Genomic DNA, 24,647 nt, shown 5'->3' on the forward strand with positions numbered 1-24,647 from the left:
GGTTCATACTGAGCACATGACAGACGTGACAGAGTCTGGAGACGCCGTGGAGAACGTTCTGCTGCCTGCAACATCCTCCAGCATGACCGGTTTGGCGGTGGGTCAGTCATGGTGTGGGGTGGCATTTCTTTGGGGGGCCGCACAGCCCTCCATGTGCTCGCCAGAGGTAGCCTGACTGCCATTAGGTACCGAGATGAGATCCTCAGACCCCTTGTGAGACCATATGCTGGTGCGGTTGGCCCTGGGTTCCTCCAAATGCAAGACAATGCTAGACCTCATGTGGCTGGAGTGTGTCAGCAGTTCCTGCAAGAGGAAGGCATTGATGCTATGGACTGGCCCGCCCGTTCCCCAGACCTGAATCCAATTGAGCACATCTGGGACATCATGTCTCACTCCATCCACCAACGCCACGTTGCACCACAGACTGTCCAGGAGTTGGCGGATGCTTTAGTCCAGGTCTGGGAGGAGATCTCTCAGGAGACCATCCGCCACCTCATCAGGAGCATGCCCAGGCGTTGTAGGGAGGTCATACAGGCACGTGGAGGCCACACACACTACTGAGCCTCCTTTTGACTTGGGTTGATAAATTGACCTCCATGGGTTGATAAATTGGATTTCCATTGATTATTTTTGTGTGATTTTGTTGTCAGCACATTCAACTATGTAAAGAAAAAAGTATTTAATAAGATTATTTCATTCATTCAGATCAAGGATGTGTTATTTTAGTGTTCCCTTTATTTTTTTGAGCAGTATATATAATTGGGCTTTTATGGGGGCAATATCAATTTCTTATAAGAAAGAATTGTATTTAATTTGTATTTAATTTAATTTTTTAATTTTATTTTCGTGATTACGATCTTGTCTCATCGCTGCAACTCCCCAACGGGCTGCATCCTCCAAAACATGACCCGCCAAATCGTGCTTTTTAACACCCGCTCGTTTAACCCAGAAACCAGCAGCACCAATGTGTTGGAGGAAACATCATTCAACTGACGACCGAAGTCAGCCTGCAGGCGACCGGCCCGCCACAACGATTCGCTAGAGTGCGATGAGCCCAGTAAAGCCCCCCCAGCCAAACCCTCCCCTAACCCGGACGACGCTGGGCCAATTGTGCGCTGCCCTATGGGACTCCCGGTCACAGCCGCTATTGGGCTCAAACCCCAGGCTGTAGTGACGTCACAACACTGCAATGAAGTGCCTTATACCGCTGCGCCACTCAGAGCGCAGTTTGGCGGGTCATGTTTCGGAGGATGCATGACTCGACCTTTGCCTCTCCCGAGCCCGTGGGGTGGGGGGGGGGATTGAAATTGGGAAAAAGGGTTTCAATACACACAGAAAAAAAAGATAACGGCACACAGTCAGCCAGAGAGTTGACTTGGACTACAGTATAATTTTCAGTGAACGGGTAAAGCAGGCTCCATACCATTTCCATACGGGTAGAGCACGCTCCATACCCTTTCCATACGGGTAGAGCACGCTCCATAACCTTTCCATACGGGTAGAGCACGCTCCATAACCTTTCCATACGGGTAGAGCAGGCTCCATAACCTTTCCATACGGGTAGAGCAGGCTCCATAACCTTTCCATACGGGTAGAGCAGGCTCCATAACCTTTCCATACGGGTAGAGCAGGCGCCATAACCTTTCCATACGGGTTGAGCACGCTCCATAACCTTTCCATACGGGTAGAGCAGGCTCCATAACCTTTCCATACGGGTAGAGCAGGCTCCATAACCTTTCCATACGGGTAGAGCAGGCTCCATAACCTTTCCATACGGGTAGAGCAGGCGCCATAACCTTTCCATACGGGTAGAGCAGGCTCCATAACCTTTCCATCCTTGTGTTTCTAGCCTCTTCTATATGCAAATAAGATATCCTAAATAGACTTACAAGTAAAGGCCATTAATGTATTTCAAAGCAGAGGGGATACATTTTACATAGATTTTCCTATTGTCAAAACATATCAGGAAAATGCTTCCATAATAGTGAAGGTGGTCACTCTAGCTCGATCATTAATAATAATTATGGGAAGAAAACCATAAAGCTTCCCATTTATATAGTCCAGATCTGCCATGTATGACATAATTGTATGAGTGGAATATAACCGTAGTGGGTGGATAGCAGTGTTAGTTACACAACTGAACAGATGGTCTGGCCACGGCTCTCATAGCTCCGAATGCTACTAAGTGCTGCAATAAAGTGCTTCTATTCTACTCAGTCTTTCCTGACTGACCACATACCCTGACCAGGGAAGAATCTGGACCCTAGTTATAGCACATGGCCATCAAGTCACGTGGTCAAGAAAAATGATTGGATATTGTATTGTATTATATTCTAGAACTGTATATCACAGGAGGACCATGCTCCAATGCCTTCAACCAGACATCTGTCTGCAATATATAGATGACTACATAAAGCTATCCATCAGAACTAGCCATAAGGCAGAGAGGAACCATGCTGTAAAGCAGAGAGGGGAATACCATGACATAGTAGGACAAGGGGGCCATAAAATGGGTTACTACGACTACAAAAGCTACAAGGAGAGAACAAAGAGAGAGGCATTTGTGGTGCAGTGTGCACAAGCACTGGTGGACGGGTGACCGCTATTGTAGCGGGCGCTGTGAATGAAGGGATGTAGAGTGATATGTTGAAATGAAGGTAAACCGGTTTTGATGTTTTGATTGAAATTAATGATTGCATTTTCGGCAACATGAGGGATTCTGCCGCATATCAGTCATATAAACTCACTTACTGACAAGGGCAAACCAAGGACATCAAACATCACATTGGCTACACCGTGCGTACACACCATATCAAATATGGTTTGGCTGTGTGAATAAATTAGCTGTACAAAACTACATTATGCTTTAAGCTCAGTGGAATCTGCAGTGACCGTGTATCCCTGATGGTGTACAGACAGACAGTCATGCACTCACACTGTGACTTCACTTATCAGCTTTGGTCCTCAAAATAACATGTTGCCTCAAAACAGAATTTTACATGGCTAGAGATGACTAGTAGGCCCAGGTCTCTCTTGGAAAATGAATTTTGTTATCCCCAAAGGGACAACTGTGTTATATAAAGCCAAGAGTAAGATATGAATCACAACAACAACAACCTGTGATTGTGCTCATACTTACTATGCTTCATTTTCAAACCCATGTAGGCTTCATTGCCTTACTATATGATAGTGTATGAAGAGGCAGCCATTTTCCCTAAGGGCAGAGCTGACCTTATGTCCTAGCTCAGATCCTCACTAGTGCCTGATTATGAGTGGCTTAAAATTATAGTTTGAGAGTGGTTGGGGGTCCTTGATTAAGCTTGTTGAGGATTTGGGATTTAAAATGAGGACTGCTTAAGTACGAAAAATATTCTTCAGTAGAGTCCACTGCTAAATCAGAGTTGCTTCAAACTCCTCTTTAAGCATAGACCGCAATCAAGCAAGAGAGAGCTGGAAATAACAAATCACAAACAAAAAAACAGCACTTTTCTCTCCTCTTCTTGAGAACAACATCAAATGAGATCATTGATTTTATTTTGTGTCCTAGCATAAATAGCATCAGCTGCCACTGTCCTTTCCCTACAGCCCATCACAGTACATTCATTTCACCACATTTCTCTCTCCTGGACGGCCTGACATTTTGATTGATCTCATTAGCCGTGGTGTCTGGGGAACCAATTAGAAGCTAGGTGTTAGTGTCTGTCTTAGACAACACAACTTGATATCTGTGTGTGTGTGTCATTGTTAGCACCAGAAGGTCAGCATGACCTATTGACAACCTTGCTGAAACAAGAGCCACTTAAATGCACACAAACACACATGCTTGCACGCACACTCACTCACTCAAAGTACATGGATTTTTACAACGGTGGGGGAGTGCCAAGATGGAGGTTCTGTGGCTTCAAAACAGCACCCCCAGTCAGTCATCTAGTGTATATATAAATGATTCATTCAGACGCTTACAAGTGCACACACGGCAAGCAACCTTTCTGTCTTGTATACAGTTGTGTACACACGATTGAGTTCATATATAGAACACGTTGACAGACAGGTGGAAAAAAAATCTGCCTCACTATAAGGTGGAACTACAGGCCAGAATATAATGATGTTTAGGTCATTTGCTGTCATTAATGTGTCAAATAAATACAAAGTTCAATGTATGCCATTGCCTATGCCTGTTCTTCTCATTCATTCGTTTTCCACTTGCAAAGACCCCTCCTCCTGACATCGATTGGCCCTTTAAATGCAACAATGATCCATTCAGCCTAAGTGACAGCCAGCTAGCAGTGGTGGCCCTGAGCAGTGGGACAGCGTCACTGTGTGAAATCTGAGCTGATATCGGTCCTGGCAGGCACATTTGCATCCCAGAGCCAAGCTGATTTACAAGGTAAAATGCCTTTAGAGGCACATTGGGGCTTTGACTGCCTCTATTGAGAAACTCCCACTACAACAAATATGTGTAGGATTCAAAGCTGTCGCCAGATGACAAGAGCCAAGAGCCTTGGGAGTCAAAATGAGAGAAATACACATGATCATATCATACTAATGAATTGTAATGACTAGCAATAGATAATGACCAGTAAGTGATAATGGCTCAGAAGAGATAACTGTTGATTACCAAAACTAACAAGTGACAACGATCAACCAAACAATCTTTCTCAAACGGACAGGTATACAGTATGGATACACTACACTGTACTGCAGCTTTATTTACATTGTAGGCCTGTGAGGTGTTGACACTTTTTTACACTTGAAATAACGTTGGATTTCTTTTCACTTGACTCACAGTACCACACAATACCTATTTAATTTCTATGACCTAGCACCAGTCCAGTCAACACACACTCATAAGCCTGTTCTGCTGTTATTTGTGTAATTTGAGAACACCTCCTCTCAGAATGACTGATGAGAATGGAGAATGTGTGTGGTCTGTTCATAAATACATCTTCACATCATTTGTTTACCCCAGACTAAAATAACCCAGGTCCCTCTCCTTTCAGGCTGACAGCTCCCAACACAATACACAGGGATTAACAGCCATGGAGACATCAACGCAGACTGATCTAGGAATGCTTTATTACTCAGGTCTAGCAGCTGCTCTTTACCGAGAACTGATGTGATTATCATCTAACAATGGGTACTTTACTTTCAATGAATTCAATGAACTGCAAAGAAACAAATACTTTAGTGGGTTATTTGATTTTCATGTGCTTTTCTTAAGATGGTGACTACATATTCTGTAGTGAATGTTACCTTACTTGGTGTGCCTGTCTGTCTGCTATGCATTTGTTATCCAGTAGAGGGCCTGCTCTCACCAACAGAGTGGGATCTGGAGCAGGCCTAACACCTAAAAGTGCACACTCTTTATTTAACCACTTCAGGATTCACTCACCTGCATCTCCTGCTCAATGCGCAGTCTCTCCCTGCCCAGCTCCTCCTGGTAGAACTGTAGGAGAAACAGCTGGGTTAGATCATTAGGTTTGTGTGTGTGTGTATGTGGGTTGTGTTTGAGTGATGGTGATATCTGTCCGACAGAGGGTAATATCTCATTCTCACTAAAGAAGTACAGCAGCTGTAGTGATGATCAGATCATTCAGAGAGTAGCAACACTACCCCTCTCTGCCTGCCTGCTACCACTACAACACAACAGACAGATTGAACAGAACCAGCTGCATGGGTTACAGTAGATATACATGAAATTAATTGATTCTGAACCAGATTAAAGCGTTACGTTTTACTTCGCCATCTTATGACAACCCCATTGACAATGAAAAATGGATGTCCGACTCCTAAATCAAGACAATGTGCGATTTTGACAACTGAAAGGATATAGAAAAATAAGTCATATTTTTATTGGGTAAATACCTTTAGTAACCTTTAGTAGGCTTGAACACAAATAGGCATGTCGCTATGTGCTTTTTGACAGGTGTGTTTATGTGTGTGTTGCGCTGTGTTAGCTATAGGTGTGTTTCCACATAATAGACAGATGTGTTTGCGCGTGTGGGGACGGGGGAGATATGACGAAGAGGAGGAGAGGTATGGGAGAAGAATGGGTATGGGTGATTACTTGTATTATTATTAATCAGTTTTTTGTACTTTTATTTATTCACGGGCGCCCAACTGAGAACAGGGTCTCATTCACAAACATTTTCAGAATCAAGAAAAAGGAACATTCCAAAAAACCAAGATGACCAACAAAAGGTACAATTACAATAATACAATTTCAAGAAATAAACCATTACAATCAAAACAACTGCAATCCTCAATGAATTCATGTAACACCAGAGCTGTAAACAGGTCTAGTAGCACCAGGGATTCAAAATGAAAGGTTATTCCGTAAACTGGGGGCACTAAAAGGTCGGTGTCAACCCGTCATTCTGCCCCACCTGTTTAGCTAAAAAAAAAATATGAATATAATAAAAATAATAATATATAATAATATAACAATCAACAACAAAAAAGGAAACACTCCCTGTCGGGACAGCGTTATGTAGGCCCTAACAGTTTGTGGGCAACGTTTGTCACCAGTATAGTGCAATTCATGTATTGTTTAGTGTTTTGTAGTGGCTTTGCTGGAATGCATATAAAAAATTGGTTGATTTTGCCCCACCAGGATTAACATGCTAAAAATCACCACTGGGTGAGGTATCCCAGAAACCCTGTGAATTAAACTATGCACCTGTTATTATAGGTCTGTACACACTACAGGAACTCAATCAGTCAAATACATACCATACATAAAATAACCCAATCAATCATTGAACCATTAACCCAAATGCAGCCCGACGCAGGCAATTTTCACATAATGGGGATCCTACGTACCTCCGCATCACTCTCTTTCTGCAGCAGGGAGGAGGAGAGGTCCTCTACCTCTCCCTCCAGCTCTCCCACCCTCAATGTCAGAACACTCTTCTGTCCACTCAGCTCAGTGATCATAGCCTCCTTACAGCGCAGAGCACTGGTCAGCTCCTCGATCACCCTACAGGAGGGGAAGGACAGAGGGGTCCGTGCCATAGACACGGTGGGCAAAGTTTGACTTCCTCAATTAGTGTGAAGGTGTGGATTGCAACTTTTAGGTCACTGGTTCAAATCTGTCTCGAATGACCATGTATGTGTGTTTACCTGTCTCTGTAGGTGTGTGATGCGGGGTGGTGAGACTGGGTCTGGAGGTTCTCCTCCTCTTGGCTGTCCTCCATATCCTCCAAGAGGGGCTGGGAACTCGACCCAGTCAGGGAGGCCATCCTCTCAGCCTCACCTCGCGCTAGCTGGGCCTCCTGGAGGAAACACATGAAAAGGTCTGGGTGTCCGTCTGTGTATTTGAAAGCTGATCTAATAATCCAACAACTCATTTCATCTCAACAAATAACGCAACCATTGTTCGAACAGTTTAATTATGTGTGTGTGTGTGTACCTCCTGCAGGAGTTGTATCTTGGTCTCCAGCAACTCCTGCATATGGTCAATCTCCTGCTGTCTCTCCTCACATCGTCTCTGCAGCTCTGCCTCATTGTGACTGGACAGGCTCTCTGCTGTCGTCCTTTTAGAAGAGAGGAAAAAAATGAGGGGGCATTGTGATTGGTCAGGGTGTCTTCTGTTGTCCTTTCACAGAAATGAAACAAGAGGCAACACCTATCAATAACTACCAACAGTCATCCACTGTGCACGTGCATTCACACTGGTGTTGCTTGTTATTGTGCCATCGGTGCTGGGCAGACCAGTGGCGTCAGACCTGGGTCATTTTAGGTTTGTAGTGTGGTCAGGTCAGGACTAAGACAGGATATGAAGTCATATGAATTCTCCCTGATATAGCTCATGTGATACCCGAGCTACGCATAGAGACCAGTCACACACTCAGGGTGTAACATTTTATTGAGTTAATTTCTAGTTCTGTGAGAGTGCAACAAAAACATCACGCAGACCAAGGCTGGAATTCAGTCGACCTTGACGTAGCTATCATTATCAACTAGCTCTCGCAGTCTCACGTCAGAATTAGATGTTCATCCATGTTTCTCAAACGTTTAATCAACTAAACTGTCTGTCTGTCTGTCTGTCTGTCTGTCTGTCTGTCTGTCTGTCTGTCTGTCTGTCTGTCTGTCTGTCTGTCTGTCTGTCTGTCTGTCTGTCTGTCTGTCTGTCTGTCTGTCTGTCTGTCTGTCTGTCTGTCTGTCTGTCTGTCTGTCTGTCGCTACAAAACAACAATTAGCTGCTGGAGGATGAAACAACCAACTAGCTCTCACAGTCTCACGTCAGAATTAGACGTTCATCCATGTTTCTCAAACGTCAAATTTCAAAGTTCTTCCAAACGTTACATTTCAAAGTGTTTAAAGGATAAGTTTAGACATAAACTCAGAATTTTTAAGGTTAGGGTTAAGTTTAGGCATTAACTCTGAACTCTTAAGGACAGGCATTAAATAGTTAAGGTAAGGGTTAAGGTTTGAGACAGGCTTAACACAGAAATCTCAAAATCCAACTTTTTATCACTGGATTTGAACATGTAACCTTTAGCACCAGAGGCAGTTGCCTACACCAATCTGCAATGTCCTAGCAAAACCCAAACCTACTTGAAGGTAACAGCGCTCACTGTTGCCGCTAGTTGCCGGTTTCCATGTCATCTCCCGACATCCTCAGACATGGATGGATGTTGAATACTGACTTGTATCGCGGGTGACCTGACTGATCATTATGCAGAGTCTTTGTTTACAAATTACTGCCCCCCCCCACCCCACACACACACACACACACATTTGGGCCATACTTGCGAACATAAGCAACCGTTTAGTTAAATGGGTTCTTCCAGCTCAAAATGCGTATCAGACAATTAAAATTGTTGATTTACTTGCATGTGACAGAACGCTAAATTGTAGCTTGTAACTTCAACAGGTGGCACTGATTATATCCTGGCACAAGTGCATCAGCCAATTAAAATGTTGAAGTAGTTGGACATGTTCCAACACTTGTTCATGGACATACTGTATCTAAGTCCAACAGCACATTCTTTGACTGACTGATCAAATTGCTCTCTGTATAAAGTGCCTAGTCCTAATTGCCGCAGATTGTGACAAGGGTTTGAATCTCACATGAGATTCCCCCATAATTGAAATGTTGATTTACATGCATTGTGTAATAGAGTGTTGAAAAAGGATGCCAACAGCTTGAAAACAAAGATTATTAATGAATTTAACAAGCTACCTCTTTCTTCAGCCTTGCACACAAACACTGCTATTGCCTAATAATCATATTGCATAGGCTATATATATTACATGGATGGCACCAGCTACAATGTGGCGTTCTGTCACATGCAAGTAAATCATTGCTTTTCATTGGCTGATATGCATTTTGAGCTGGAGAACCTTTTTAACTTTAAATGTGTATGTGCGCGTGTGTGTGCATGTGTGTGCATGTCTTTAAGTATCTGTTTCCCTGAGTCACTCAACGACACCATCCCAGAATTCCTGCTGTGGATCCCAAAATGGCACACACCATCCCGTCTGCTCTGTACGTATATTCTATTCCTCCTGTCCTCTCGTCCTCTGCACTCCTGTTTTTAACTCGGACCATCTGACTATAGCAGACGGCAGCTCAGATAACTAGGATTATTTTGAACCAGACTGTGTAATGCTACTGTCTGTCTGCATCGAGTGGCTGTTACTGCTGGGCAGTCTAACTGGTGGCAATTAGGAGAAGATTAGTACTTTAACTAAACTAGATGTTTATATTATGACAATGAACTAAACACACACTCCCCCACATGCATGAATATATTCACAGCACACAAACATAAGCGCTTTTACGTTGCCAAAAGGCCCTTGCATACACTACGCTTGACATACAGTCCAGACTGGATTACCCAGTCTGAAACTGAACTCAAAAACAACAAACTCAGAACAAGTGTTCTGTCCAGCTCTTGATGACTCCATGTGGGGTAATAATGACTCAGCTATTCTGATCGCCACATTAATACAGTAATGTAATGATGATTAGCTGCCACGTGAGCAGAAAGACAGGGGGAACACAATGTACCCATCACACCAGCTGTGGAGCTGACTGTCACGGTTGTCCAAAGGAGCAGACCAAAGTGCAGCGTGGTTGTCGTTCCACATTTTATTAAATCCGTGAAACTTTGCAATACACAAATAACTGAAAATGATAAAACAACAAACCGTGACGCAGAGAGAAACAAACACTACTCAAAATATAATAACCCACAAAACCCAGGAAGAAAAACCCCTACTTAAATATGATCTCCAATTAGAGACAATGAGGACCAGCTGCCTCCAATTGGAGATCAACCCCCCCCCCCAAAAAAAACATAGAAATAGAAAACTTGAACTAAACATAGATATAGAAAACATAGAACAAAAACACAAAACACCCCCTGTCACGCCCTGACCTACTCTACCATAGAAAATAACATTTTACTATGGTCAGGACGTGACACTGGCAGTGATTAGGAGCTAGCATGCTAAAGGGTCCCCTCCGTCAGCAACATATTTACTGCTGAGACCCCCCCCCCCCCCCATCTCCAACACGTCCCCTCTGATCATCAATCTTTCTCAGGCTATGGACTCTAGGCTGGAGGCACGAGCCAGCAAAGTGGACCTTTAATCTCAAAGCAATCTGATGAATACACAGAATATGTCCATCAAATTAATTCCGCTCCAGGGGGGGATATTAAATTCAAAGCCTAGCGGCAACAGCATGGGGGAGAGGAGTTAGGGTCTTCGTGCCAGGTATTGCCTTTCATATCCCGTCTGCACGCCAAGATATCAGCATTGCCCTTTTGGAGCTGGCGAGTGTGCGATCCCATTGGGTCGGATACCAGGAGTGCATGTGAGTGCGTGAGTGTGTGTACAGTATGTGCAATGTGCGTATGAACATGTGTGTGTGTGTGTACGCTCCTGTGTGCGTGTGTGTCCTGTCCTCTTTTACCCCACCAGCTGTGGAAACATGATCTGTGGTGTTATCTCTAAAAGATTGTACCCTGTGAGGACTCCCTACTGATCACTGGTCTATGCCTACAGTTTTAGGCTGCTATAGGCTTGTTAGCCAGCTATAACACCCTCTTAGTGAGAAACAGCCTTGTTAAGGCCCATCAAAGACTCACCAGGGTGTTTAACCCTTCCATAATCACTTGGGCAAATTGTATGTCTGAATACAAGCGAAGCATGTCGCATGTAGTCATAAGTCTGTCGGTCTTGGGAAAACATTAAGATAATTGCATTTGATTGGTTTGGCACTATGTTAGAGAGGCGGGTCTCGAAGGGCATTTCAGAAAGGATAAAAGGACAGTATTATCTGGGTGGATACAGGATGTAGCATTGGTGATGTCATTGTTAGGCCATTAAGGCCATTCACAGTGCATGGTTACAATCTGTTGGTTGGCTGTCAGTCTACCTCGCAATTTAATTTGAAGCCAGTGTAAGAAGTGTCAGATATTCAGATTAGATGACTACAGTCTGTCAATACATTCATTCAACAGTCCGTCTGGATGTGTCGTGCTGTACTTACAGAGCCTTGTCAAGAAGGTCTTGTTTCTCCTGTAACTCCTGCTTCAAGCTCTCCACTTCTACCTTCAACTCGATGTTCTGAAATAGAGGTGGGATGGAACATGGAATGATTACTTATTGTACAAAAGATTGGAATTATGTCCGATAGCACACATGACATTGTATTATCCTCCTCCTAACCCACATCAAAACGATTCATCTCAAAAGATAAGGAATATCAAATAGATACATTTTAAAACAAGTCAATGAAGTCATAGAAACTCAAAGAAGTTCAGACACCACTAGTACAGTAAAACACAGGAGGAGCATTGCAGTCTCACACCTGCTATACATAGTGACTGATACAGAACCATAATCACAATATAGTGGCTATATCCAGGAAAGCCAAAGTTCCAAAAGCTGGGCCTAAAATAGTGAATAAGAGATCATTTTTGCTGTGACTCTTATGTGGATGATGCTAAAAATATTTGTTTGTCTGATGTGATTAATAAGGAGCATCCAGACGCTGCATTTGATGAATTTATGAAATAGCCTTTTCCAATTATTGATAAACATGCATGTGATAAGAAACTGACTGGAATTGAAAAACTGTATGGTTGAAAGAGATGGGGCAAAAGGAGTGGCTAATAAGTCTGGCTGCACATCTCACTGGCTGACTTACTGGAAATTGAGAAATGATGTGACTAAATTCAACAAAAAGAAGAAGAAACGGTATTAGGAAGCCAAGATCAATGATATAAAGAATGATGAAAAAAAACTTTGGAGTACTTTAAATGAAATTATGGGCAGAAACACAAATTCATCTGGAGTGCTGCATCAGATGACCTGGCCTCCACAATCCCCCGATGAGTGGGGGGATTGTCGGACCGCAGAGTGAAGGAAAAACAGTCAACAAGTGCTCAGCATATGTGGGAACTCCTTCAAGACTGTTGGAAAAGCCTTCCAGTTGACTACCTCATGAAGCTGGTTGAGAGAATGCCAAGAGTGTGCAAAGCTGTCATCAAGGCTGTCACGACTACTGCCGAGGGTAGTTCCTCTCCCTGTTCAGGTGGCGCTCGGCGGTTGTCGTCACCGGCCTACTAGCTGCCATCGATCCCCTTTTCGTTTTTCTGTTAGTCATGTCTTTATTAGTTGTACCTGTGTTCTATTAGGTAATTAGTTGTGTTATTTAAGCCCGTCTCTCCACCTGTTCTGTGTGCGGGCTTGTTACGTGTTTTCACTGTGTTCGTGTTGTGTATCGTGTTATTGGACTTTGGGTTTGTTATGCCCTGTTGTGTTTGGGCATTTTTTCCTCTTTTGTGGTACTTATTAAATATATATATATTGTACCAAACATTTTTCTGCCTCCTGCGCCTGACTCCACACCCACGACGTCCAAGCGTTACAAAGGCAAAGGGTTGCTATTTGAAGAATCTCAAATGTAAATATATTTTGATTTGTTAAACACTTTTTTGGTTATTGCATGATTCCATATGTGTTATTTCATAGTTTTGATGTCTTAACTATTATTCTACATGTAGAAAATAGTAAAAATAAAGAAAAACCCTTGAATGAGTAGGTGTTCTAAAACTTTTGACCGGTAGTGTATGTGGTATGGCTACAGTATCTAATATAACTCAGAGGCTTTTCTTTAATAGAAGCTTCTCTAATGTCAAACATGTAAAGTTTGGTGTACCGCAGGGCAGCTCTCTAGGCCCTCTACTCTTTTCTATTTTTACCAATGACCTGCCACTGGCATTAAACAAAGCATGTGTATCCATGTATGCTGATGAGTCAACCATATACGCATCAGCAACCACAGCTAATGAAGTCACTGAAACCCTTAACAAATAGTTGCAGTCTGTTTTGCAATGGGTGTCCAGTAATAAACTGGAACATCTCTAAAACTAAGAGCATTGTATTTGGTACAAATAATTTCCTAAGTTCAAGACCTCAGTTGAATCTGGTAACGAATGGTGTGGCTGTTGAACAAGTTGAGGAGACTTGGTATTACTTGGTATTACATTAGATTGTAAACTGTCATGGTCAAAGCATATAGATTCAATGGTTGTAAAGATGGGGAGAGGTCTGTCCATAATAAAGAGATGCTCTGCTTTTTTGACACCACAAAGCAAGTCCTGTAGGCTGTAGTTTTATCTTATCTTGATTATTGTCCAGTCATATGGTAAAGTTCTGCAAAGAAACACCTAGTTAAGCTGCAGCTGGCCCAGAACAGAGCCGCATGTCTTGCTCTTCATTGTAGTCAGAGGGCTGATATTACTACAATGCATGCCAGTCTCTCTTGGCTAAGAGTTGAGGAAAGACTGACTGCATCACTTCTTGTTTTTAGAAGAAACATTAATGTGTTGGAATTTCCAAATTGTTTGCATAATCAACTTACACACAGCACAGCACAGCACAGCACTGATACACAAACATTCACCCCACCAGACATGCCACCAGGGGTATTTTCACAGTCACCAGAGGTCCAGAGCAAAATCAAGGAAACGTACAATATTATACAGAGCCATGAGTGCATGGAACTCCCTTCCGTCTTATATAACGCAAGTGAATAGCAAACCTGGTTTCAAAAAACAAATAAAGCAACACCACACGGCACAACGCCTCTCCCCCATGTGACCTACTTGTTGTGTGTATTTACTGACATATGTGTTACTGATAGATGCACACACATACACTACATGTTAATGTTTTGAAATGTATGTAAATTGTTAATTATTTTGTCTGTAATGTCTTTTTCGTTATGTGTCGGACCGCAGTAAGACTAGCTGTCACCATTGCCAATGGATAATGGGGATCCTAATAAATCAAATCAAATAGACATACATCATGTTCTAGAACTAGGGACTGACACAGAGCTGCTAGTCATAGGATGAACTTAAGATGTCTGGCCATATGAATTGATTGGCCTCCTTAAGAACACTTTATGTGGATTGGCTACACAATCACAATGCCTGCATAATAACATTGTCTGTGTTCCTGTCACTAAGCCATGAATACACTATGATAAGTATGACTCTAGTGGACTGTAATGTAGATGGACTGCGTTATGGACTGTAGCTGGACTGCTGTATGACTGTAGATGGACTGTGGTATGGACTGTAGCTGGAATGTAGCTGGACTGTAGATGAACTGTGGTATGGACTGTAGCTGGACTGTAGCTGGACTGTAGATGGATTGAGGTATGGACTGTAGATGGACTGTGGAATGGACTGTAGATGGACTGTGGTATGGACTGTAGCTGGACTGTAGATGGACTGTAGCTGGACTGTAGATGGACCGCGGTATGGACTGTAGATGGCCTGTAGATGGACTGTGGTATGGGCTGTAGATGGACTGTGGTATGGACTGTAGCTGGACTGTAGATGGATTGTGGTATGGACTGTAGATGGACTGCTGTATGCACTGTAGATGGACTGTGGTATGGACTGTAGATAAACTGTGGCATGGACGGTAGATGGACTGTAGATGGACTGTGGCATGGACTGTAGATGGACTGTGATATGGACTGTAGATGGACTACCCTGTGGACTGTAGATGGACTGCCGTGTGGACTGTAGATGGACTGTAGATGGACTGTAAATGGACTGTAGATGAACTGCTGTATGGACTGTAGATGGACTGCTGTATGGACTGTAGATGGATTGTGGTATGGACTGTAGATGGACTGCCGTGTGGACTGTAGATGGACTGTAGATGAACTGCTGTATGGACTGTAGATGGATTGTGGTATGGACTGTAGATAGAATGTGGTATGGACTGTAGATGGACTGTGGTATGGACTGTAGATGGACTGCCGTGTGGACTGTAGGTGGACTGTAGATGGACTGCTGTATGGACTGTAGATGGACTGTGGTATGGACTGTAGATTGACTGCCGTGTGGACTGTAGATGGACTGTAGATGGACTACTGTATGGACTGTAGATGGATTGTGGTATGGACTGTAGCTGGACTGTAGATGGATTGTGGTATGGACTGTAGATGGACTGTAGATGGATTGTGGTATGGACTGTAGATGGACTGTGGTATGGACTGTAGATTGACTGCCATGTGGACTGTAGATGGACTGATGTATGGACTGTAGATGGATTGTGGTATGGACTGTAGATGAACTGTGATATGGACTAGATGGACTGTAGATGGACTGTAGATGGACTGCTGTATGGACTGTAGATGGACTGTGGTATGGACTGTAGATTAACTGTGGTATGGACTGTAGATGGACTGTAGATGGATTGTGGTATGAACTGTAGATGGACTGTAGATGGACTGCTGTATGGACTGTAGATGGATTGTTGTATGGACTGTAGATGGACTGTGGTATGGACTGTAGATGGACTGTGGTATGGACTGTAGCTGGACTGCTGTATGGACTGTAGATGGATTGTGGTATGGACTGTAGATGGACTGTGGTATGGACTGTAGATGGACTGTGGTATGGACTGTAGCTGGACTGTAGATGGATTGTGGTATGGACTGTAGATGCACTGTAGATGGACCGCGGTATGGACTGTAGATGGCCTGTAGATGGACTGTGGTATGGGCTGTAGATGGACTGTGGTATGGACTGTAGCTGGACTGTAGATGGATTGTGGTATGGACTGTAGATGGACTGCTGTATGCACTGTAGATGGACTGTGGTATGGACTGTAGATGAACTGTGGCATGGACCGTAGATGGACTGTAGATGGACTGTGGCATGGACTGTAGATGGACTGTAGATGGACTGTGATATGGACTGTAGATGGACTACCCTGTGGACTGTAGATGGACTGCCGTGTGGACTGTAGATGGACTGTAAATGGACTGTAGATGAACTGCTGTATGGACTGTAGATGGACTGCTGTATGGACTGTAGATGGATTGTGGTATGGACTGTAGATGGACTGCCGTGTGGACTGTAGATGGACTGTAGATTAACTGCTGTATGGACTGTAGATGGATTGTGGTATGGACTGTAGATGGACTGTGGTATGGACTGTAGATGGACTGCCGTGTGGACTGTAGGTGGACTGTAGATGGACTGCTGTATGGACTGTAGATGGACTGTGGTATGGACTGTAGATTGACTGCCGTGTGGACTGTAGATGGACTGTAGATGGACTACTGTATGGACTGTAGATGGATTGTGGTATGGACTGTAGCTGGACTGTAGATGGATTGTGGTATGGACTGTAGATGGACTGTAGATGGATTGTGGTATGGACTGTAGATGGACTGTGGTATGGACTGTAGATTGACTGCCATGTGGACTGTAGATGGACTGATGTATGGACTGTAGATGGATTGTGGTATGGACTGTAGATGAACTGTGATATGGACTAGATGGACTGTAGATGGACTGTAGATGGACTGTGGTATGGACTGTAGATGAACTGTGGCATGGACCGTAGATGGACTGTAGATGGACTGTGGCATGGACTGTAGCTGGACTGCTGTATGGACTGTAGATGGATTGTGGTATGGACTGTAGATGGACTGTGGTATGGACTGTAGATGGACTGTGGTATGGACTGTAGCTGGACTGTAGATGGATTGTGGTATGGACTGTAGATGGACTGTAGATGGACCGCGGTATGGACTGTAGATGGCCTGTAGATGGACTGTGGTATGGGCTGTAGATGGACTGTGGTATGGACTGTAGCTGGACTGTAGATGGATTGTGGTATGGACTGTAGATGGACTGCTGTATGCACTGTAGATGGACTGTGGTATGGACTGTAGATGAACTGTGGCATGGACCGTAGATGGACTGTAGATGGACTGTGGCATGGACTGTAGATGGACTGTAGATGGACTGTGATATGGACTGTAGATGGACTACCCTGTGGACTGTAGATGGACTGCCGTGTGGACTGTAGATGGACTGTAGATGGACTGTAAATGGACTGTAGATGAACTGCTGTATGGACTGTAGATGGACTGCTGTATGGACTGTAGATGGATTGTGGTATGGACTGTAGATGGACTGTGGTATGGACTGTAGATGGACTGTGGTATGGACTGTAGCTGGACTGTAGATGGATTGTGGTATGGACTGTAGATGGACTGTAGATGGACCGCGGTATGGACTGTAGATGGCCTGTAGATGGACTGTGGTATGGGCTGTAGATGGACTGTGGTATGGACTGTAGCTGGACTGTAGATGGATTGTGGTATGGACTGTAGATGGACTGCTGTATGCACTGTAGATGGACTGTGGTATGGACTGTAGATGAACTGTGGCATGGACCGTAGATGGACTGTAGATGGACTGTGGCATGGACTGTAGATGGACTGTAGATGGACTGTGATATGGACTGTAGATGGACTACCCTGTGGACTGTAGATGGACTGCCGTGTGGACTGTAGATGGACTGTAGATGGACTGTAAATGGACTGTAGATGAACTGCTGTATGGACTGTAGATGGACTGCTGTATGGACTGTAGATGGATTGTGGTATGGACTGTAGATGGACTGCCGTGTGGACTGTAGATGGACTGTAGATGAACTGCTGTATGGACTGTAGATGGATTGTGGTATGGACTGTAGATGGACTGTGGTATGGACTGTAGATGGACTGCCGTGTGGACTGTAGGTGGACTGTAGATGGACTGCTGTATGGACTGTAGATGGACTGTGGTATGGACTGTAGATTGACTGCCGTGTGGACTGTAGATGGACTACTGTATGGACTGTAGATGGATTGTGGTATGGACTGTAGCTGGACTGTAGATGGATTGTGGTATGGACTGTAGATGGACTGTAGATGGATTGTGGTATGGACTGTAGATGGACTGTGGTATGGACTGTAGATTGACTGCCATGTGGACTGTAGATGGACTGATGTATGGACTGTAGATGGATTGTGGTATGGACTGTAGATGAACTGTGATATGGACTAGATGGACTGTAGATGGACTGTAGATGGACTGTGGTATGGACTGTAGATGAACTGTGGCATGGACCGTAGATGGACTGTAGATGGACTGTGGCATGGACTGTAGCTGGACTGCTGTATGGACTGTAGATGGATTGTGGTATGGACTGTAGATGGACTGTGGTATGGACTGTAGATGGACTGTGGTATGGACTGTAGCTGGACTGTAGATGGATTGTGGTATGGACTGTAGATGGACTGTAGATGGACCGCGGTATGGACTGTAGATGGCCTGTAGATGGACTGTGGTATGGGCTGTAGATGGACTGTGGTATGGACTGTAGCTGGACTGTAGATGGATTGTGGTATGGACTGTAGATGGACTGCTGTATGCACTGTAGATGGACTGTGGTATGGACTGTAGATGAACTGTTGCATGGACCGTAGATGGACTGTAGATGGACTGTGGCATGGACTGTAGATGGACTGTAGATGGACTGTGATATGGACTGTAGATGGACTACCCTGTGGACTGTAGATGGACTGCCGTGTGGACTGTAGATGGACTGCCGTGTGGACTGTAGATGGACTGTAAATGGACTGTAGATGAACTGCTGTATGGACTGTAGATGGACTGCTGTATGGACTGTAGATGGATTGTGGTATGGACTGTAGATGGACTGCCGTGTGGACTGTAGATGGACTGTAGATGAACTGCTGTATGGACTGTAGATGGATTGTGGTATGGACTGTAGATGGACTGTGGTATGGACTGTAGATGGACTGCCGTGTGGACTGTAGGTGGACTGTAGATGGACTGCTGTATGGACTGTAGATGGACTGTGGTATGGACTGTAGATTGACTGCCGTGTGGACTGTAGATGGACTGTAGATGGACTACTGTATGGACTGTAGATGGATTGTGGTATGGACTGTAGCTGGACTGTAGATGGATTGTGGTATGGACTGTAGATGGACTGTAGATGGATTGTGGTATGGACTGTAGATGGACTGTGGTATGGACTGTAGATTGACTGCCATGTGGACTGTAGATGGACTGATGTATGGACTGTAGATGGATTGTGGTATGGACTGTAGATGAACTGTGATATGGACTAGATGGACTGTAGATGGACTGTAGATGGACTGTAGTATGGACTGTAGATGAACTGTGGCATGGACCGTAGATGGACTGTAGATGGACTGTGGCATGGACTGTAGATGGACTGTAGATGGACTGTGATATGGACTGTAGATGGACTACCCTGTGGACTGTAGATGGACTGCCGTGTGGACTGTAGATGGACTGTAGATGGACTGTAAATGGACTGTAGATGAACTGCTGTACGGACTGCAGATGAACTGCTGTATGGACTGTAGATGGATTGTGGTATGGACTGTAGATGGACTGCCGTGTGGACTGTAGATGGACTGTAGATGAACTGCTGTATGGACTGTAGATGGATTGTGGTATGGACTGTAGATAGATTGTGGTATGGACTGTAGATGGACTGTGGTATGGACTGTAGATGGACTGCCGTGTGGACTGTAGGTGGACTGTAGATGGACTGCTGTATGGACTGTAGATGGACTGTGGTATGGACTGTAGATTGACTGCCGTGTGGACTGTAGATGGACTGTAGATGGACTACTGTATGGACTGTAGATGGATTGTGGTATGGACTGTAGCTGGACTGTAGATGGATTGTGGTATGGACTGTAGATGGACTGTAGATGGATTGTGGTATGGACTGTAGATGGACTGTGGTATGGACTGTAGATTGACTGCCATGTGGACTGTAGATGGACTGATGTATGGACTGTAGATGGATTGTGGTATGGACTGTAGATTAACTGTAATATGGACTAGATGGACTGTAGATGGACTGTAGATGGACTGCTGTATGGACTGTAGATGGACTGTGGTATGGACTGTAGATTAACTGTGGTATGGACTGTAGATGGACTGTAGATGGATTGTGGTATGAACTGTAGATGGACTGTAGATGGACTGCTGTATGGACTGTAGATGGATTGTGGTATGGACTGTAGATGGACTGTGGTATGGACTGTAGATGGACTGTGGTATGGACTGTAGCTGGACTGCTGTATGGACTGTAGATGGATTGTGGTATGGACTGTAGATGGACTGTGGTATGGACTGTAGCTGGACTGTAGATGGATTGTGGTATGGACTGTAGATGGACTGTAGATGGATTGCGGTATGGACTGTAGATTAACTGCCATGTGGACTGTAGATGGACTGCCCTGTGGACTGTAGATGGACTGCTGTATGGACTGTAGATGGACTGTGGTATGGACTGTAGATTAACTGTGGTATCGACTGTAGATGGACTGCCCTGTGGACTGTAGATGTACTGTGGTATGGACTGTAGCTGGACTGTAGATGGATTGTGGTATGGACTGTAGATGGACTGCCGTGTGGACTGTAGATGGACTGTAGATGGACTGTACATGAACTGCTGTATGGACTGTAGATGGATTGTGGTATGGACTGTAGATAGATTGTGGTATGGACTGTAGATGGACTGTGGTATGGACTGTAGATGGACTGCCGTGTGGACTGTAGGTGGACTGTAGATGGACTGCTCTATGGACTGTAGATGGACTGTGGTATGGACTGTAGATTGACTGCCGTGTGGACTGTAGATGGACTGTAGATGGACTGCTGTATGGACTGTAGATGGATTGTGGTATGGACTGTAGCTGGACTGTAGATGGATTGTGGTATGGACTGTAGATGGACTGTAGATGGATTGTGGTATGGACTGTAGATGGACTGTGGTATGGACTGTAGATTGACTGCCATGTGGACTGTAGATGGACTGATGTATGGACTGTAGATGGATTGTGGTATGGACTGTAGATGAACTGTGATATGGACTAGATGGACTATAGATGGACTGTAGATGGACTGCTGTATGGACTGTAGATGGACTGTGGTATGGACTGTAGATGAACTGTGGTATGGACTGTAGATAGACTGTAGATGGATTGTGGTATGAACTGTAGATGGACTGTAGATGGACTGCTGTATGGACTGTAGATGGATTGTGGTATGGACTGTAGATGGACTGTGGTATGGACTGTAGATGGACTGTGGTATGGACTGTAGCTGGACTGCTGTATGGACTGTAGATGGATTGTGGTATGGACTGTAGATGGACTGTGGTATGGACTGTAGATGGACTGTGGTATGGACTGTAGCTGGACTGTAGATGGATTGTGGTATGGACTGTAGATGGACTGTAGATGGATTGTGGTATGGACTGTAGATTAACTGCCATGTGGACTGTAGATGGACTGCCCTGTGGACTGTAGATGGACTGCTGTATGGACTGTAGATGGACTGTGGTATGGACTGTAGATTAACTGTGGTATGGACTGTAGATGGACTGTGGTATGGACTGTAGCTGGACTGTAGATGGATTGTGGTATGGACTGTAGATGGACTGCCGTGTGGACTGTAGATGGACTGTAGATGGACTGTAGATGGACGGCAGTATGGACTGTAGATGGATTGTGGTATGGGCTGTAGATAGATTGTGGTTGGACTGTAGATGGACTGTGGTATGGACTGTATATGGACTGCCGTGTGGACTGTAGATGGACTGTAGATGGACTGCTGTATGGACTGTAGATGGACTGTGGTATGGACTGTAGATTTACTGCCGTGTGGACTGTAGATGGACTGCTGTATGGACTGTAGATAGATTGTGGTATGGACTGTAGCTGGACTGTAGATGGATTGTGGTATGGACTGTAGATGGACTGTAGATGGACTGCTGTATGGACTGTAGATGGATTGTGGTATGGACTGTAGATGGACTGCCGTGTGGACTGTAGATGGACTGTAGATGGACTGTAGATGAACTGCTGTATGGACTGTAGATGGATTGTGGTATGGACTGTAGATGGACTGTGGTATGGACTGTAGATTGACTGCCGTGTGGACTGTAGATGGACTGTAGATGGACTGCAGTATGGACTGTAGATGGACTGTGATATGGGCTGTAGATTGACTGCCGTGTGGACTGTAGATGGACTGGAGATGGACTGCTGTATGGACTGTAGATGGATTGTGGTATGGACTGTAGATGAACTGTGATATGGACTGGAGATGGACTGTAGATGGATTGTGGTATGGACTGTAGATGGACTGTAGATGGATTGTGGTATGGACTGTAGATGGACTGTAGATGGATTGTGGTATGGACTGTACATGGACTGTGGTATGGACTGTAGATTGACTGCCATGTGGACTGTAGATGGACTGTAGATGGACTGCTGTATGGACTGTAGATGGATTGTGGTATGGACTATAGATGAACTGTGATATGGACCGTAGATGGACTGTAGATGGACTGTAGATGGACTGTAGATGGATTGTGGTATGGACTGTAGATTAACTGCCATGTGGACTGTAGATGGACTGCCCTGTGGACTGTAGATGGACTGCTGTATGGACTGTAGATGGACTGTGGTATGGACTGTAGATTAACTGTGGTATGGACTGTAGATGGACTGTGGTATGGACTGTAGCTGGACTGTAGATGGATTGTGGTATGGACTGTAGATGGACTGCCGTGTGGACTGTAGATGGACTGTAGATGGACTGTAGATGGACGGCTGTATGGACTGTAGATGGATTGTGGTATGGACTGTAGATAGATTGTGGTTGGACTGTAGATGGACTGTGGTATGGACTGTATATGGACTGCCGTGTGGACTGTAGATGGACTGTAGATGGACTGCTGTATGGACTGTAGATGGACTGTGGTATGGACTGTAGATTTACTGCCGTGTGGACTGTAGATGGACTGCTGTATGGACTGTAGATAGATTGTGGTATGGACTGTAGCTGGACTGTAGATGGATTGTGGTATGGACTGTAGATGGACTGTAGATGGACTGCTGTATGGACTGTAGATGGATTGTGGTATGGACTGTAGATGGACTGCCGTGTGGACTGTAGATGGACTGTAGATGGACTGTAGATGAACTGCTGTATGGACTGTAGATGGATTGTGGTATGGACTGTAGATGGACTGTGGTATGGACTGTAGATTGACTGCCGTGTGGACTGTAGATGGACTGTAGATGGACTGCAGTATGGACTGTAGATGGACTGTGATATGGGCTGTAGATTGACTGCCGTGTGGACTGTAGATGGACTGGAGATGGACTGCTGTATGGACTGTAGATGGATTGTGGTATGGACTGTAGATGAACTGTGATATGGACTGGAGATGGACTGTAGATGGATTGTGGTATGGACTGTAGATGGACTGTAGATGGATTGTGGTATGGACTGTAGATGGACTGTAGATGGATTGTGGTATGGACTGTAGATGGACTGTGGTATGGACTGTAGATTGACTGCCATGTGGACTGTAGATGGACTGTAGATGGACTGCTGTATGGACTGTAGATGGATTGTGGTATGGACTATAGATGAACTGTGATATGGACCGTAGATGGACTGTAGATGGACTGTAGATGGACTGTAGATGCATTGTGGTATGGACTGTAGATGGACTGTGGTATGGACTGTAGATGGATTGTGGTATGGACTGTAGATTGACTGCCATGTGGACTGTAGATGGACTGTAGATGGATTGTGGTATGGACTGTATATGGACTGTAGATGGATTGTGGTATGGACTGTAGATTGACTGCCATGTGGACTGTAGATGGACTGCTGTATGGACTGTAGATGGACTGTGGTATGGACTGTAGATTAGCTGTGGTATGGACTGTAGATGGACTGCCCTGTGGACTGTAGATGGACTGTGGTATGGACTGTAGCTGGACTGTAGATGGACTGTAGATGGATTGTGGTATGGACTGTATATGGACTGTAGATGGATTGTGGTATGGACTGTAGATTGACTGCCATGTGGACTGTAGATGGACTGCTGTATGGACTGTAGATGGACTGTGGTATGGACTGTAGATTAGCTGTGGTATGGACTGTAGATGGACTGCCCTGTGGACTGTAGATGGACTGTGGTATGGACTGTAGCTGGACTGTAGATGGACTGCTGTATGGACTGTAGATGGATTGTGGTATGGACTGTAGATGGACTGCCGTGTGGACTGTAGATGGACTGTAGATGGACTGCTGTATGGACTGTAGATGGACTTCTGTATGGACTGTAGATGGACTGTGGTATGGACTGTAGATGGACTGTAGATGGACTGCTGTATGGACTGTAGATGGACTGCTGTATGGACTGTAGATGGACTGTGGTATGGA

General features: G+C 44.6%; 1 protein-coding gene across 1 annotated transcript in view; it reads right to left on the reverse strand.

The window, feature by feature from the left end:
- LOC106600560 (myomegalin) overlaps positions 1–24,647 on the reverse strand; it is a 79,636-nt gene that overhangs the window by 29,598 nt on the left and 25,391 nt on the right. The window contains exons 5-9 of the mRNA XM_014192019.2: positions 11,507–11,583; positions 7,412–7,535; positions 7,123–7,274; positions 6,823–6,979; positions 5,393–5,446 (exon numbers count right to left, since the gene is read on the reverse strand). Coding sequence (XP_014047494.2) covers positions 5,393–5,446; positions 6,823–6,979; positions 7,123–7,274; positions 7,412–7,535; positions 11,507–11,583 — 564 coding nt within the window. The remainder of the gene's footprint in view (positions 1–5,392; positions 5,447–6,822; positions 6,980–7,122; positions 7,275–7,411; positions 7,536–11,506; positions 11,584–24,647) is intronic.

This window comes from Salmo salar, chromosome ssa03, assembly GCF_905237065.1.
Source record: "Salmo salar chromosome ssa03, Ssal_v3.1, whole genome shotgun sequence".
Lineage (NCBI taxonomy): Eukaryota > Metazoa > Chordata > Actinopteri > Salmoniformes > Salmonidae > Salmo > Salmo salar.